This window comes from Chelonoidis abingdonii, chromosome 9, assembly GCF_003597395.2.
Source record: "Chelonoidis abingdonii isolate Lonesome George chromosome 9, CheloAbing_2.0, whole genome shotgun sequence".
Classification (NCBI taxonomy): Eukaryota; Metazoa; Chordata; order Testudines; family Testudinidae; genus Chelonoidis; species Chelonoidis abingdonii.
In genome coordinates this window covers 86,354,136-86,372,223 of record NC_133777.1, presented here as the reverse complement: position 1 = coordinate 86,372,223, position 18,088 = coordinate 86,354,136, and the positions used below count along the sequence as shown (strand labels likewise).

At 48.4% G+C, this 18,088-nt stretch overlaps 1 protein-coding gene across 19 annotated transcripts in view; it reads right to left on the bottom strand.

Annotated features, from left to right (window-relative positions):
- PPIP5K1 (diphosphoinositol pentakisphosphate kinase 1) overlaps nt 1-18,088 on the bottom strand; it is a 222,927-nt gene that overhangs the window by 122,867 nt on the left and 81,972 nt on the right. For 15 of the 19 annotated variants that reach the window (XM_032768637.2, XM_032768645.2, XM_075069777.1 and 12 more), the window contains one exon: nt 10,024-10,146. The exons of 3 other annotated variants lie outside the window; for them this stretch is intronic. In XM_032768637.2, the coding sequence (XP_032624528.1) occupies nt 10,024-10,146 (123 nt within the window). Of the gene's footprint in view, nt 1-10,023; nt 10,147-13,207; nt 13,335-18,088 lie in introns of those variants that run through there. One more of the 19 variants, XR_004372082.2, reaches the window with a different exon arrangement.

Below are 18,088 nucleotides of genomic sequence, written 5' to 3'. Positions count from 1 at the left end.
TGAAGTTCCCTCCAGGGAATGTGTCTTTTCAGTCCCGAATGGGTTTCTGTCTGGGCCTTGGATTCAGCCAATGCAGGGCAGGAATCGTAGCCCATTGCAGGAGGGTGGGACTGCAGCTAGCTGGCATGAGGGTCCTGAGTCCCAAAAAGATCCTGGCTCTCAGGAGACAACTCCTCTCTGGCGTCCTCCTGCTCATCCTCTGATGGGTCTGGTCAGTCTTCTTCGGGGGTGGAGTGAGGTGCAGGCAGTAGGTCCCAAATGGTGTCTGTACAGGATGGACTAGAATTGTGTAGAATCCTATCTAGTTCATCAAAAAATGCACAGGTCACAATCCCTGCCATATTGCCTTCTTTTTTCCCATGCTGTAATGTACTTTCTCCTGAGCTGCTTGCTCTTTATCTGGCACTGCTTGGCATCCTGGTCATGACCCCTTGCAAACATCAACTTTGCAATGTACACGAAAAGGTTTTTATCCTAGCCACAAGCGCTTCCTGAACTGCCACTTCTCCCCAGATGGCAATGAGATCCAGGGTCTCAGCCCAGCTCCAAGCAGCTGCATGAGGGCATATTGTGGGGCTTCTGGAGTGCTATGGTGGTCACACTGCAAAAAAATGATGTACTGGAGTCCAGGAGCAAATGGGCAAAATCTGGTTCTGTATCAGCTTCTGAAAGGAGGCGGTATAGTCCTGGAAACTTGACATCAGAGCAGGGAGGCCACAAAGGCAAACTGATAGGTCAGTAATTGATAACCTGTATAGCCACTGGAAGCATGTAAAAAGTAGTGTGCAACAACTGCATCCACACAAACAATAGCTGAAAAGACGGTTACTCACCTTTGTAACTGTTGTTCTTCGAGACGTGTTGCTCATATTCATTCCAGTTAGGTGTGCACGCGCTGCGTGCCCGTTCGTCGGAAGACTTTTTACCCTAGCAACACTTGGTGGGTTGGCTGGGCGCCCCCTGGAGCAGCGCCACTATGGCACTGGATATATACCCCAGCCGACCCAGTCACCCTTCAGTTCCTTCTTGCCAGCTACTCCAACGATGGGGAAGGAGGGTGGGTTTGGAATGGATATGAGCAACACATCTCGAAGAACAACAGTTACAACAGGTGAGTAACCGTCTTTTCTTCTTCGAGTGATTGCTCATATACATTCCAGTTAGGTGATTCCCAAGCCTTACCTAGGCAGAGGGGTCGGAGTGAGATGTGGCAGAGTGCAAAACCGCTGAACCAAAGGCTGCATCATCTCTAGACTGTTGGACCAGAGCATAGTGCGAAGCAAAGGTGTGGACCGAGGATCAGGTAGCTGAGCAACATATCTCCTGGATTGGAACATGGGCCAGGAAGACAGCTGATGAAGCCTGAGCTCTGGTAGAATGTGCAGTGAGATGGCCCGAGGAAACATGAGCCAGGTCATAGCACGTGCGTATGCACGCCGTCACCCAAGAGGAGATCCTCTGGGAGGAGACAGGTAGGCCTTTTATCTGGTCAGCCACTGCAACGAAGAGTTGGGGGGATTTTCGGAAGGGCTTCGTCTGATCGATATAAAAAGCGAGCGCCCTACGGACATCTAAGGAGTGTAACTGCTGTTCCCGTCAAGATGAGTGAGGCTTCGGGAAGAAGACCGGAAGGAAGATGTCCTGATTGGTATGGAAGGCCGACATCACTTTAGGGAGGAACGCCGGATGTGGTCGCAACTGTACCTTGTCCATGTGAAAGACAGTATACGATGAGTCCACCGTAAGCGCTCGAAGTTCGGAGACCCGTCTGGCCAATGTAATGGCTACTAGAAAAACTGTCTTCCAGGACAGGTATAGCAGTGAGCAAGTTGCCAAAGGCTTGAATGGTGGAAGCATAAGCCTGTTTAGGACTAGGTTGATGTCCCAGGTAGGGGCAGGGCGGCGTACTTGGGGGTAGAGGCGCTCCAGGCCCTTGAGAAATCTAGTAACTAAAGGGTGGGAAAACACGGAGTGGCCACTCTCTCCCAGATGGAATGTGGAGATGGCTGCCAAGTGCACCCTCAAAGAAGATATCGCCAGGCCCTGCTGCTTAAGGGACCAGAGGTAGTCCAAGATAGTGGAGATCGAGACCTCAGAGGGAGTAGCATTCTGCGTTTCACACCAGCAGGAGAAACGTTTCCACTTGGCCAGATATGTTGACCGAGTGGAAGGCTTTCTGCTACTCTGGAGTATATGTTGTACCGGAGCGGAGCAGCGTAACTCCAACCATGCAGGAGCCATGCTGTGAGGTGAAGGGCTTGCAGGTCCGGGTGGCGAAGACTGCCATGATCCTGCGTTATGAGGTCTGGGTGGAGTGGCAGGGTAATTGGGCTGGCTATGGACAGATTGAGCAGTGTGGTGTACCAGTGCTGTCTGGGCCACGCTGGCGCAATCATGATTAGGTGCGCTCTGTCCCTGTGGAGTTTTATCAGGACCTTGTGAACCAGCAGGAATGGTGGGAAGGCATAGAGCAGGCGGTGCTTCCACGACATGAGGAATGCATCCAAGATCGATCCCGGTGAAAGACCCTGGAAGGAGCAGAACGCTTGGCATTTCCTGTTCATGCGAGAGGCGAACAGGTCTATGTGGGGAAAGCCCCACTTCTGGAAGATCGAATGAACAACATCTGGTCTTATTGACCATTCGTGACAGAGGAAGAATCTGCTCAGCTGATCCGCCAGAGTGTTCCAAACCCCTGGGAGAAAGGATGCTACCAGGTCTATTGAGTGGGCTATGCAGAAGTCCCAGAGTCGGATGGTCTCCTGACATAGGGGGGAAGATCGAGTCCCTCCCTGTTTGCTGATATAATACATGGCCGTTGTGTTGTCTGTAAACACTGAGACACAACGGCTGTGTAGATGCTGCTGGAATGTCTGGCATGCCAGGCGGACCGCTCCCAGCTCTCGGACATTTATGTGAAGCGCCAGCTCCTGCGATGACCAAAGACCCTAGGTACGAAGGTGTCTGAGGTGAGCCCCCCATCCGAGAGATGACGCATCCGTCGTCAGGGACAGTGAGGGTTGTGGCAGATGGAACAGTAACCCTGCACATACCAGGGTGAGGGTTAGCCACCAGTCAAGGGACCGTAGGGTGTTCAGGGGAATGGTAACTATTGCGTCTATTTGGTCCCTGCCCGGACGGTAGACCGAATTGAGCCACATTTGGAGGGGTCGGAGGCAGAGCCTGGCATATTTGGTCACATAAGTACAGGCAGCCATGTGACCTAGGAGATCGAGACAGGTGTGAGCCGAGGTCGTCGGGAAGTTCTGCAGACCTCGAATGATCGTCGCCATTGCCTGGAATCGTGGCTGGGGTAGATAGGCCTTGGCTAGATTGGAGTCCAGGGTAGGTCCTAGGAAGTCTAGCCTTTGTGTGGGGACCAGTGTGGATTTCTCCGTATTGAGCATCAGGCCTAGATGTGTGAATAGGTCCCTGATAATGCCTACGTATTGCCTGACCTGTGTCTCGGAGGTCCCTCTGATGAGCCAGTCGTCCAGATACGGGAATATGTGTATCCGATGTTGGCGGAGCTGTGCAGCGACTATGGCCATACACTTTGTAAACACCCTTGGAGCCATGGAGAGGCCAAAGGGGAGGACCGTGAATTGGAAGTGCTGGTGGTTGGCTACAAAGCGAAGATACCTCCTGTGTGGAGGAAATATGGTGACGTGAAAGTATGCGTCCTTCATATCGAGGGCAGCATACCAGTCTCCAGGATCCAAGGATGGGATAATGGTCCCCAGGGAGACCATGCGGAACTTCAACTTTATCATGAACTTGTTGAGGCCTTGCAGGTCTAGATAGGCCTAAGGCCTCCTTTCGACTTGGGGATCAGAAAGTAACGGGAGTAAAACCCTTTGCCCTTCTCGTCTTGTGGTACCTCCTCTATTGCTCCTATGGCGAGGAGCGTCTGCACCTCTTGTAGGAGGAATTGCTCGTGAGAGGGGTCCCTGAAGAGGGACTGAGTTGGAGGGTGGGAAGGCGGGGTTGAAACAAATTGGAGGTGGTATCCTTGTTTCACTGTGCATAGGACCCAGAGGTCTGAGGTCAATTGGGACCACGCCGGGAGGAAGTAGAAGAGGTGGTTGGAGAAAGGAGGAAATGGATCCTGTCCTGAAACTGGTACGCCGTCCTCGGGGGTACCTTCAAAAGACAGACTTAGGTCCTGCTGGTGGTTTTGAGGGGCCGTGGTTTTGGCCCCCTTGGGGTCTGGACTGGCGTCTACGGCCACCCCGCCCATGCCGTCTGCTAAAGTCTTGCCTGTGTCTGGGCACAAAGTACGGGCGGTGAGTCTGGGGACAGAAAGGTCTGTGTTGGGTCACAGGCATATGCATGCCCAAAGAACGCATGATGACTCTGTTGTCTTTCAAGCTTTGTAGCCTGGGGTCAGTCTTCTCCGAGAACAGACCCTTACCATCAAAGGGTAAGTCCTGGATGGTATATTGTAACTCGGGTGGGAGGTTGGAAACCTATAGCCATGAGATGCGTCTCATGGTGATACCGGAGGCCAGAGTTCTGGCTGCCGAGTCGGCCGCATCTAGAGAAGCCTGGAGGGAAGTTCTGGCTACCTTTTCCCCTTCTTCTAGGAATGCAGCGAATTCATGGTGGGAGGCCAGGGGGGAGTAGTTCTATAAATCTACCCACCTCCGTCCAGGTGTTGTAGCTAAAATGGCTCAGTAGAGCCTGCTGATTTGCCACCCTGAGCTGTAGGGCGCCTGCCAAATACACCTTGCGGCCGAGTAGGTCCATCCGCCTAGCCTCCTTTGACTTTCGGGCTGGCGCCTGTTGACCATGGCGCTCCCTCTCATTGACTGATTGGACAACTAGCGAGGAGGGTGGACATATAGATACTTGTACCCCCGAGAGGGTACCATGTATTTTCGCTCAACTCCCTTTGCCGTAGGGGGAATGGAGGCTGGAGACTGCCATAAGGTGTCGGCATTGACTTGGATGGTCCTGATGAAAAGTAAAGCCACTCTAGTGGGGGTATCTGCCAACAGGATGCTCACTACAGGGTCCTCGACCTCCGGGACTTCCTCCACCTGGAGGTTCATATTGAGTGCTATCCTCCTGAGGAGGTCCTGATGGACTCTTAGGTCTACTGGAGGCGGCCCCGAAGAGGAAGTCCAGGCCAATGCCTCATCTGGAGAGGAAGAAGATGAAATGCCGGGGACGAGCGGGTCCTGTATGGCCTCTTGCTCATGCGCCAGTTCCTGCTCCAGCAGCACCGCGGAACCCGGTGGGTGGACTATCGGCTCCTCCATCCCGGGTGGAGGACGACTAACTGTGGCCTCTGGTGCTTGGTGCTCTGAAGAAGCAGAGCGGGCCGGAACTAGCAGAGCACCTTGGGCCTGGTGGTACGCCCAAGGTGTCCAAAAGGACCACTGATGAGGTCCTGGGTCCTGAGACCGGGCTTCTTGAAAAACTCCGGTAGGCACATCCGCATCGCGGTCTTGGTCATAGTAGCTGTCCACGTGGGATGACACCGATGTATGTCTGGATGGCCATGGAGGAGCGGAGAAGCCTTGTGCAGATGTTCCAACAGACCTCGCTCCCCTATGTATCGGCGACTGGTGCCGGGACGTATACCGATACCGGGATTGAGATTGGGACCTGCGACCAGATTGGTGCCGGGAGGTCGACCGAGATCTCGAATCCCAGCGTCATGAATGGCTTCAGGAGGCACGGTGCCTGGAGCGGTGCCAAGAACAGGAGCGGTGCTGCAGGTAGTGAGCCGGTGAACGGGAATCCAACCGGTGCCGTGAGTCTGACTGGTGCCATGTAGGAGAACGGTGCCAGGACTGCGAGTGGCGTCGAGAGCGGGAGCGCCATCTGGACCTGGAGCGTCTGCGGGACCGCGATTGTGAGTGGTGCCGGTCCGCTGCACCGACAGAGCGTGGTCTAATCAAGGTTGGCCTGCCTATGGATTAGATTACCCTCACCAGTGGTACTGGGGGTAGAGGCAGTGCCGAATCTGTCAAGGCGATCAGGTCCCTCGCTGCTGAGAACGCCTCTGGCGTGGACGGCATAGTGAGCTCTACTGCGGCATGCACCGGGGAGCTAACAGGCGCCAGACTCGACGGCCCTTGTGGGACAGGAATCGACAGTGCCGATTTAGTTGGTGCCACGGTGGGTGTCAGCACCGGGCGATCCGACCCAGGCGTACTCTCTGGCTGCGGTGTGGGCGGTACCGAAGCAGCAGGAGTCTTGGCCTTTCTCAACCTCGGGGAGAGGGAGCGTCGTGGAGCCGACTTCGGTGCCGGCGACATCTGGTGCCGAGGGTCTTTGGGTGTACCGGTTCGGTCCGGTGCCGTGGAGGCGCTTCTGCTCAACGACTGACCAGCGCTCGGTGCTGAAGGTGGAAGGGTGAGAGCCGCCTCCATGAGGAGCTGTTTAAGCCTGATGTCCTGCTCCTTTTTTGTTCATGGCTTGAAAGCCTTGCAAATGGGGCACTTAGCTGTCAAGCGCGATTCCCCGAGGCACTTCAAACAGGAGTTGTGCAGATCTCCTGTCGGCATAGGCCTGTGGCAGGCCGAGCACGGTTTGAAACCCGGTGAACAGGGCATGGGCTCCGGCACCAGCTGCGGGGAAGGGGCTACTCCCCGAACCCTGCTAATTATTACTAAACTAACTATACTATCAAGGAAGAAATGTATAACTATATATAAAGAATAAACTATATATACGATAACGAACGAGAAACTACAAGTAGCTAGGGAGAGTGGAGGTCAGCTAAGTCGCACTCCACTGTTCCAACGACGGACATGGGCGGTAAGAAGGAACTGAAGGGTGGCTGGGTCGGCTGGGGTATATATCCGGTGCCACAGCAGTGCCACTCCAGGGGGCGCCCAGCCAACCCACCAAGTGTTGCTAGGGTAAAAGGTCTTCCAACGAACGTGCACGCGGCGCGTGCACACCTAACTGGAATGGATATGAGCAATCACTCGAAGAAGAACTAATATGATTCGAAGCAAACATCCACTTTGCAAGAGAGTTTGTGATAAATGTATAATTAGTGAACAGTGATGGGATGGTGTTGCATGTATTCAAGTGTTTTCAAACATATTAACTTGATTTTATCCACTATAAAGCCCTTCCATGTAGACAAGCCGTTAGTTATAATTTTTTACTGTTATGTTTCTAAGCTGTTGTCTGAACTGCCTCACTCACCTCTTGATTGGTAACTGAAATCTAAAGAAGATAATTAACAATGCTGGTATTTAAAACACTTCACTGCAGAAACACTCAATCAAAGGGCTTGTCTCACTTTCTAAAGTGCCTCCCCCAGGAGCCAAAAGCCTCAACAGCTTCCTATGCAGCGGCTAAAATCTTCAGCTTCCTTCTCTTTATTCCACAGTGCAGCTTGTTGGCCCTGGTAGAGCAGAAAAGCAATGGAGACAATGAGAAAGAAACTGAATTTAACACTAAAATAAATAATTCTGGGGCAAGTGACTTGATCAGGTTGGTTGCCTTCATACTGAATTAAATAAAAATGTACCTTCTAAACTAACATTTATTTTATGTGTCACTCCACAAACATGTCGAAGAATGCAGGGACCTTGCCATAGGATTTAGACCCAGCCTGCTGGAAACTGCCTAGGGCCTTGACTATAAGCAATCAATGGTACCTGCCATTCAGAATTTGTAGGCAGGCCCCACCTGCGCAGCATACCTGCTGCAGCATTCAACAGGCAGTGAATGAGCACAGGGTTTACACTGAGGAGACCTGGATTCTATTCTTGACTGCTACCAGCTTGCTGCATGCCCTGCACCAAGTCAATTCTCTCTATGGGAATAATACTGCCTTTGAACTTTGAAAGTGCCTAGAAGCTACAGGAGGGGGGCGGGGGGGGGGAAAGGACACAGGCTTTTCTTTCCAGCTCCTTCACCTGTATCCCCACACTGGATGCCTTGAGCTAGCCTGCCTCATACTGGCAGATTAGCTCTGGGACCTATTGCATAACCAGCACAGCTTCTCTTTCCCAGCCACCTAGGACAGCTCAGAAGAACGGATAGGAAAAGGTTGACAGAGACAAGGTGGTTGAAGTAATATTTTTAGTCAATGAGAGAGACAAGCTTGAGTTACACAGAACTCTTCTTTAGGTGTGGGAAACGTATCCAGAGTGTTCCAGCTAAATACAAGGTGAAAGAGATTGTTTAATAGCTAAACACATAATCTAAGAGATCATTCAAGATGACGTGGCCTGTTAATACCTGTGCAGTCACAGGACAAACAAGGGGGATTAGCAGGCTACAAATTGTTGTAAGAAGCTGTAAATTCAGTGTCCTTCTTTTTTACTGTCTAGCAGAGAGTTATGAATTTAAGCTTCCAGGCTCATCTTTTGAAGTTGTTGTGCAGGTTTCCTTTGAGGATGAGGACAGGGGTCAGATACAGAGTGATCGCTTTGTGTGAAGTGTTTGCCCAGGGGTGATACTGGATTTTTGTCTTTTACTTCTTTCTTTGTGAGTCTGAGCATAGTGATTGGCTGATTACACCCAGAGAGTTGCTATGGGACAGTTAGTACACTGGATGAGCTACACCACATCATGATGGGCACATGTTAACACACCTGTCGGGATCCCGGGGTCTATCTGGGTCACTGATAATCCTAGCCATCCTTTCTCGCCAATACCTTGGGAACAACATAGCTAGCACACCACAGCAAACAAGGAGAAGGTTTTGCAGTTTCCCTCAGTTTGCTTTCCTGATATCTGTCACCCTTATGGTGCATTAAGGAATTCTCATCCTTTATTCAGCTCATGGGGACAAGCTTCCCTATTATGTTCTACATGACAATCAATGGCTGTGCAAATGATTATGACTAACCAGGCAGCAGATTGGCTCATAGACAACAAAGACCTGGTATTACGTAACAAAGATGGAAGAAGAGCAGCAAAAACTCAGCAGACTGATCAATACAATATTCTCCTTGAAGTTCCAGTGGGTTTGTGGTTTGTAAATGCCCTCCCCAGAGTGCTTTGCCAGACCAGCTCCCTCTTTATTTAATTCTATCCCACTCACAACGGACCATGGTCACAAGAACTGAGCTAACATGGAAAAATAAACAATCCTCCAACTTCACATCTCCCAGAACATCCCAGCTTCTACACTAAATCCCTAGAGGCAGAAGTGCCTCATTGTGTCTCTCATGCAGTGCTATCCATAGGTGCTGGAACAAGGGTGTTGGGGGAGCTGCTATACCTCCTGGCTTGAAGTGGTTTCCATTATATACAGGGTTTATGGTTCGGTTCAATGGCTCTCAGCACCCCCACTATAAAAATTGTTCCTGCACCCCTGGTGCCACCACATTGTAAGTGCTGTATAAAATACAAATGACTATTCTTCTTTAATGTGTCAAACGGACAGTTCCTCTTCACTGACAAAGTACAGGCCAGGACTTAAACCAGTGAGTTGAATGTTTGATTTTATCAGGTCATCTTCATTAGGGATTCAATTGCAGATTTTTCAGGCAGCTTCTGTAGTGAGTGAGTGATGGTGATGAGAGTTTGCAATCTCCTCCCAGTATCCTAGTCACCACCTGCATCAGCACCTCAGGTGTACAGAACTGTCTGGATGTGAGTGCATTCCAGAGGTTCTCCCACAGATGCCCATAATCCATATACTTCCCCCTTCCCAACATTCCCAGCCTGACCTCACCATGCATGTCATTCTGCTAACTTGGCAGCCCCAGCTCCATAGAGCCATACGGAGATAACTTGGTCTTCATATGGGCTTAAAAGCAAAGCATAAGTGGGACCATTTGAGACAAGCAAGCTGACCCTCCAAGCATACAGGGACAGACCAATGACCCATTGAGCCCACCTCCAAAGAGCAGGTACTGTCAGTTTGCTTGGAGCAATACTTAACAATTCAGCTGTGACTGTGGTTAGTGCAAGTGCAGAGGATATTCAATTCATTCATGTCTAATTCTCTGGAGAATCTAACTACAGCTTTGCCTCAGTAACATCTTTAGACAGCAAGTTCCACAAGTCAATTAACTGCTACACAAAGAACATTCATACCATCTTTGTATGTCAGGCTGGCGGCGAACTTTTTGCCATGGCTGCGTGCGTAGTCCTGAAGGTTTGGGGCACTGGAGGAGCCTCCGAGCACAGTAGTGCTAAATAGTCCTGTACATTGCGACCCTGGAAAGGCGTGGGAGGGCATTAGTATTATGTCTCCACAGCATGCAGCTACAGAAGAAGACATCAGCAGAGTTAGCAGGGGAGAAGTAATCTGTCCCACCTCCAGGAGATGAATCTCCAGAAGGGCCTGATGCCGGAGAAGGCAGCAATCCCCTCCAAAAGAGATCAGCACTGGGCACAACACTGGGATCTTGGTATTTGGAGATGAGGAAAGTTGCCTTACTGCACGATAACCAACCATGCAGGGTTTACTGTCACATAGCTTTTCGCCTCCTGATCCAGGAGACGCATGTTGAACGGTCTGAGTGCTAGGATATCTACCCATCCACTTCAGTTATTTAGGATACCTAATCCCCTTAATATGTAAGCACCAACAGCAAGCACTGCCCCTCTACCTTCCCTCCAGTTCTCTTGTGCAGGGATTTTGCTAGTTCTGTAGAAAGCAGCCAGCACTGCAGCACAGAGTTGGAGGAAGCAGGGAATAAATCTAGAGAGAAGGGAGTATCTATAGCCCAATCAGGATTTTTCAAGTAATGAGGAATCTGCTGATCAAGAAACAGACAGCTTTCTCATCTCTCTACTGAGTACAGAGAAAAGACTGGATACCCAGCTGGTGATGCATCACTATACCAGGCACTGGGCTGCTAGTGCCAGACCTCTACCCATCAGCACTGGGGAAAGAAATCTATCCAGAGAGCCATTTTTCAAGTTTTCAGATATACACGCTGCTGCCCCAATCAGTCCATAGGTCCCTCCAGTCCAGGATTCTGCCTTGATGTTTCAGAAAGGCCAAGTGACCCACAATGCTCCTCACCAACTGTGAGAAGCTATACAGGGCACAGTCCTGCCTGAGTCCTGGGGCTTGCAAACCATCCATTTATGCCCCCACTGTCTCTCGGCAGACCTACTTAGGGCTTTCTCTTTTCTTTCTTGGTTAAGACTTTCCCGTTGTACAAAGGAAAAACCACCCAAACAAAACTAACCCAACCCTAATTAAACCATGGCTTTGCTTTAAGCATCCACGGTTATATGCCCAGCTAGAAATCTGTTCTTAGAAAAAAGAATCACAATGTATTAAGCCAAGAGTTTTGTTGAGAGTCTGAAAATGACTGCCACGTATTGTGTCATTCTGCCTGTTCTGGATGCCTCTGTAAGAGTATGTTTCTCCATAAATTAAGTGTCCTAAATTTTTACTATCCACAATTAATTGTTGGCTCTTTTTTCCAGGCAGTTGGCAGTGCATATCTAGATTCAACTTACATAACACAGTAGGTTTATGACCTTTTACATTATATGTAACTATAACCTATAAACCCAGAGGAAGGATGGTCTGTAGAAAAGGCAGATAACTAGGAAGTCATTCTATTCCCAACCCTGCCACAGACTCATTGTATGCAGAGTCACTCAGGTCAAAATTCTCAAAAGGAGTCTCTGATTTTGGGTGCGCAAGTTGATCCCTTAGGATTTTCAGATGTGCTGTACACCCTTGGCTCCCATTGACTTCCGTCAGAGTGATATGAGCTCAGCACACTGAAAACCAGGCACAAGAGGTCACCATCTGGACATCCAAACACTGGTCTTTGCCTCTCAGAGTCACAGTGTTCCCTGGAATGCTTTGCACACCACATGGTTATGAATGAGCAGCAGAGAATCCTGTGGCACCTTATAGACTAACAGACGTTTTGGAGCGTGAGCTTTCGTGGGTGAATACTTCTTCAGATGCAGGTATTCACCCACGAAAGCTCACGCTCCAAAACGTCTGTTAGTCTATAAGGTGCCACAGGATTCTCTGCTGCTTTTACAGATCCAGACTAACAGGCTACCCCTCTGATACATGGTTATGAATGTGGCTTAAGTGGTGGCTTAATGGTTGGGCATTTGGAATGTGGTTCATATCAGTCGAGGAAAGCAATTTTGTTTATCCATATTGTGATCCAAAACTATTAACTGTGGATGCAACAGAGTGCAAGCCCTTGCTCTCAAGAGGGGAATCCCTCCAGGAATGGGGAAGTGCTACACATGCTGCTCTCCCCCTCCCACCTTTTTTTTTTTTTTTTTTAAACACACTTGAACAGTACAGGTCCAGGTACCTAAAAGCTATTGACTTTACACTTATCTAAAGTTTTCCTCCTTTTTTAACTTGATAGCATTCTATTCTCCACACCGCTACCCTTCCTCAAATTCAGCCCTTTTAAAACCCCTGTCATAGGTGTGGTTTCATGGACATCTCATGGCATGTTGATTACTCACCCTGAGAAGCATTTCTTTTGACTGAGTTTAAATTTACTGACCTTTAATTGACTAACCCTTGTTCTCAAATTATGGGGCAGCATCAAAACTCAAGACTGATCAATTTTTGCTATTATATCCATAATGTCACTTCACACAGATTCCCTTTAATTCATATTCCCAACTCCTTTTTTATTCCCCTAGAGTAAATGCAGCAATTTTAGTCTTTGAGTCTCTCATCAAGTACCCACATTAACTACCCTCACTGTTCTGTCTCTAGGCCTCCCAAGCTCAGTTCTTCTACAGCCAAGGCACCCAGCACTGGACATACTGATCCAGATAAGGATGTACAGTGATGGCCTATTTTTCTATGGTAACGTCTATTTGCTGCTGTCTTCACTGAGCTCCTCAGGGCCTTAGCATAAGAATTCTTTATCAGGGTATCCTTCCTCAGAGAATTGACAGAGGGATGCAGAATCTTTCCCACCCAGAGCCCTGCTTTGTACCTAAGACTAAACACAAACTCCTCACCCCAAAAGATGATCCCTTCAGCTGGAGGTCTGAATCTTACTGCAAGCAGGCAGAGTGATGAAATTTGGCACTGTCATTATCTGTTCCAGAGAGAAACAGGAGCTCAGTCTCCAGGCCTCCCAATTTGCCATTTGACACCAGTTCTAAATTCCATATTTAACTCAGAGATTCCCCTGGTGTATCTATGGAACATTATTTTGTTTTCTCATATGTCATCTGATTTTCTCCTCTCTCCTTCTCCTGGCTGATCCTCAGTTAACTGCAAAGCACTCTGGGATTTTTAGGCTGTTCATGGACTCACCTCTGTATTCCACCGAGAGACAAATTCCTTTTTCTTAGTTTTTCAAAGGAGTAGTGTTTGCTGAATGTGAAGCAGCTAGCTCAACACAGCACCCTTCCTGTTAGAGTCTTCATGAGAAAGAGACAGCCTGCAGAAAATATCCTTCCAAAGGAACTGGAATTTCCATATGCGATCACATCAAAGATCAATTCAGACCTGGAACCATCACCTACTGCTATTCTGGACCAGAAGAGTGGCCCATCCACTTGGTATCCCCCTCTCCCTGATGCACTGGATCACACCAATAGACCATTTAGTCCAGTATCCTGCCTCCAGCTATAGCCAGAACCAGATGCTTCATAGAAAGATGTATATTGTTTCCATATCTCACTGGGCAATACTATCCCATATAGGGAAATTGATTTCTAACTCTGTAACTCATTCATTTCCTGAAGCAGGACTGTGGATGACACTTGTAATTTTATCCTGAAATTGTGACACTTAGCATAAAATGACACTATTTTTCCATCAGCTTTTAAAAGGAGTTAATTCAGTTCATACAACCAGAACAATTCTTTGGGAACCATCTGTTGCTGCAAAGCTGCAGAAGAGGCATCAGGCTTGGTCAGCCAGCAAGTGGCTGGGAGGACAGAGGCATGCAGGGATGTGAACACCTCCCAGTGCAGCCAGGGGAGATCACAGCTCCCAGAGGACAAGCTTAGAGATCGTGCTACAATGCAATTATGACACCAAACAGCAGAAATAGAACACAAAGAAGCAAACAAACTGTGTAGCAAGAGCTCCATGTCTAATCACTTGGCTGAAGAGAAGGCAATACAAACGAAGTGAGAGACAGAGAGAGAAAGAGAAGATCATGACTATTCTTTGATCTGGCTAGCTCAGTACAACTGGCCGGGTCAGGGAGAATGAGCTTGTGGAACTGCAATGCTTTTATATGGATTTCTCCATAAAGACTCTACACAACTTACCCCCTCCAACTCTCAAGCTGCGCCTGTGGCCCTCCCCTTTCCAGTGGAACATTTTAAGGGCTCCAGCAGAGTAAATCCAACTCAAACTTACTGTGATGATAGCTCAGGAGGGGATGGTAACAGCGCTATACCCAGAGTCCTCTCCTGTCTTCTCTCTTTGGTGTTTGTAACCATTCTGGTTTTATACCAGAGTACTAGCACTCATCCTTCTCCCTCCATGGCAATAGATTAAGAAACACCACCAGCCAGTCACTGGCAAGGCCACTTAGTGGGAAGTAGGCACAGCCTGACACTGGAGCAGGACTTGCTCAAAGCCCAGCAGTAGCAACAGGTGGCAGTGGCTAACAGACCCACCCACAAGAATAGGTGCTGAAGCCCAAGCCAGAGGGAGAGCCAATCTAAGACCAGCTGTCCCTTCCTACTCCTCCCCACACAGAGAACACACATCTCAGTTGTGAAGGGGATTAATCTAGGTTTCAATAAAGCCAGACAAACGCATTAGGAAGGAAGAGACCCATGAACAGGTAACAGATGCATTGTCCTTTTAAATACATCAGAGAGATAAATATCAGGGAGGGAGAGGAGTTATTTAAGTTAGGCGCTAATGCTGGCACAAGAACAAATGGCTATAAACTGGCTGTCAAACTAGTTCAGGCTTGAAATTAGAAGAAGGTTTCTGACCATCAGAGGAGTGAAGTTCTGGAACAGCCTTCCAAGACGAACAGTGAGGACAAAAAAAAAATCTAATTAGCTTCCAGAATGAGTTTGAGAAATTTATGGAGGGGGAAGGTATGATGGGACTGCATACAATGGCATGTTGCCGATCTGTGAGTGCGAATAACAAATACCCTCAACGGCTGGTGATGGGATACTATATGGGGAGGGCTCTGAGTTACTACAGAGAATTCTTTCCCAGGTGTCTGCTGTTGGGTCTTGCCCACATGCTCAGGGTCTAACTGATGGCCATATTTGGGGTCAGGAAGGAATTTTCCCCCAGGTCAGAATGGCAGAAGCCCTCGGGAGTTTTCACCTTCCTCTGCAGCATGGGGCATGGGTCACTTGCAGGTTTAAACTAGCATAAATGGTGGATTTTCTGTGACTTGAAGGCCAGTAACTCAGTCAGAGGTTATGGGTCTATTACAAGAGTGGGTGGGTGAGATTCTGTGGCCTGCAATGTGCAGCAGGCCAGACTAGATGATCACAATGGTTCCTTCTGACCTTACCGTCTATGAGTTTTTATGAACCCAAATCCACCTAAGAAGAAAGGCACATCCCCAACAACCATGGCTCCACAAGTAACCCACCAGCACAGATCCCTCAGTGCAGACACAGAGACCTCTGCAGAGCAGTAACCATTGGGGCCACACATGCCCCCCTCACAGAACTGATCACTTGGTGCCATTTGTTCCTGCAACTTACTCAGTAATGCTGAGACTCTACAGTGCAGATGACTAGTGAGAAGAGTGGTTTTGTACTGACGATCCCGTTAAAGATCCATAGACTCGGAGTAGGTAAGGGCCTTTTTTGCAGCTCAGTGGAGCCTGCAGCAGCCTCTCCCAATACTGAGTGAGGTCTAAGGAAAGCCAAGAGCAGGTAGTCAGGGATATTAGATCTTCACAGAGGGCCAGCCATCAATGCCTGAATCTCTCTGATACTGCCATATCAAGCATTCAGTCTTCAGGGACAGACACTAAAACAACCTTCACCTAATGGTTCAAGAGGAGATTCCATTAACTGGGTGAGAATTAAGTTCAAATCCTAAGATGGGGTTCGTGCACAGATGTGGAGGAAAGACTCAGAGCCTTTTAGATATCTCTTGGCTGTAGGATGTCAAACTCAGAAAACAGGGACTTGAACTAGTGCTGCTACCAGGAGGACTTGGTCATGCCTCAAAGGTGACCTGCGAAGATGTTTAAGAAAATCGGTTTACCCCTACTTTGCCGCTTTCTGGTGTATAATGGCAACCTGAAAGGTCTGAAACTTGTGACTTTTTTTTAACCTTAGGAACATCAGGAATATCAAGTCTGGTCTACCCTGCTTTTGCTTTCTTGGAGCTTAAATGTGAACTCTTCCACCTAAATTAAAGATTAAAAAATCTGCCTCTTTAACAAAGACATCCTTTCTCCTAAACATTCTAGGGTACGTTTACACTGAGATACAAACCCACAGCACCCAGTCTCATAGCCCAGTCAGCTGACTTGGGCTCACAGGGGTGAAAACTGCAGTGTAAACGTTTGGGCTTGGGCTGGAGTCCAGGCTCTAAGACTCTCCCCTCTCATGGGGTCTCAGAATCCAGGCTCCAGCCCGAGCATCTACACTGCAATTTTAAAGTTTCCCAGCCTGAGGCCCATGAGTCCAAGTCAGCTGACCTAGGCTAGCACGGGTCTGTGATCGCAATGTAGACATAACCTTTGACTCTGGAGCTCAGTGACCTACTAAACAAAACCCAGAATTTTAAAGTGTGGTGAAAAATCCCTTTCCCTCTCAATTGCTCAGGTTTTACTTTCTTGCAGTACTATATTTGCACCAGTTCTACAGTGGCCATAGAGCCTTCCAAGGAGACAAGAACTGAATTTATAATGTTAAAGAACAAAAAAAGCAGAATTTTCTTTTGACAAAACCCGGCAGGATTTCTTCATACAACATAAAAAAAAGCAACAAAATGCACAGGCTCATTTACTTTCCCTTGGGACTGCCAAACTTTTAGGTATAGTAAATATTCCAGGACTGCAGAGACAGAAGCAGGTGCTAGAACAGTCGCCTTCTATATTGTCCAGAGTGAACACCTCCAGCACCTTGCTGCACAAAGCTGTTTTATGGATTGTTTGCAATCTTCCACAAAAATGTGCTATCCTCCTAAATCATCATTATCTGCATCTGTCAAGGTTCTGCTTTGCAGGCAGGCAGCAGCAGAGACTTGGGCTCTGGATAGAGAATTTGACCCTGTTTCTGCAACAGGAGTTCTGGGAGCATTAGGAGGCTCTGATCAACAAAATCCAAATTCTGGCCTGACAGGACAGCATGGTCATGGCTTTCTTAACCTTGCACCAAACGTTTGGCTCTACTAGGCAACTTGACAAAGCTCCAACACAATCTGACTTCAGTGCCCAGGCCACAGATACTCAACAGTGGGGAGAGGGATAGCTCAGTGGTTTGAGCATGCGCCTGCTAAACCCAGGGTCGTGAGCTCAATCCTTGAGGGGGCCACTTAGGGATCTGGGGCAAAATCAGTACTTGGTCCTGCTAGTGAAGGCAGGGGGCTGGACTCCATGACCTTTCAGGGTCCCTTCCAGTTCTAGGAGATAGAATATCTCCATTACTAAAAAAAAAAAAACTAACAGTGGGAGCCTGTGCTAAAAATATTTGCAAACAGTGCCCAGAAGTTTTTTCACCAGCTTCAACTGGCACTCTGCCTATGAAAAGCTAACCAGATCAGTGATTGGTGCTATGAGCCGTCACCATTGAACAGACAGTGGTTGGTGAGTGATCTCCATTGCCTTGATGAGGCCAAAAAAATCTTAACATGAGGAAGAAGGGATTATAGACAACAATCCATCTATGGGAAGAGCATGGCAAATGAATACATCAACCCAGCTGTGATTCAAAAAGCATGCCCATTTCAGCTCTATACAGAATCCACATACATCCACATCTCAGATTTTGGCCAGTAACTTTCCTTCTCTCTGCTGAGGATAAAATAGTGCACCGTGAAATATGCTGTCATGGGAGCAGAAACCTGCTCTGTAATTATGCATCTGCTACAAAAGGTAACGTGTGCACTTTCAGCAGTAAGGACCTTGGCTGTGTGAGGAGCTCAGGAATGAAGGAGATAGAGAACTGCACAGGAAACTTATTGTATGCTGTAACATATGTTACATAAGAGGACATAATACATATACAGACATACATGGAA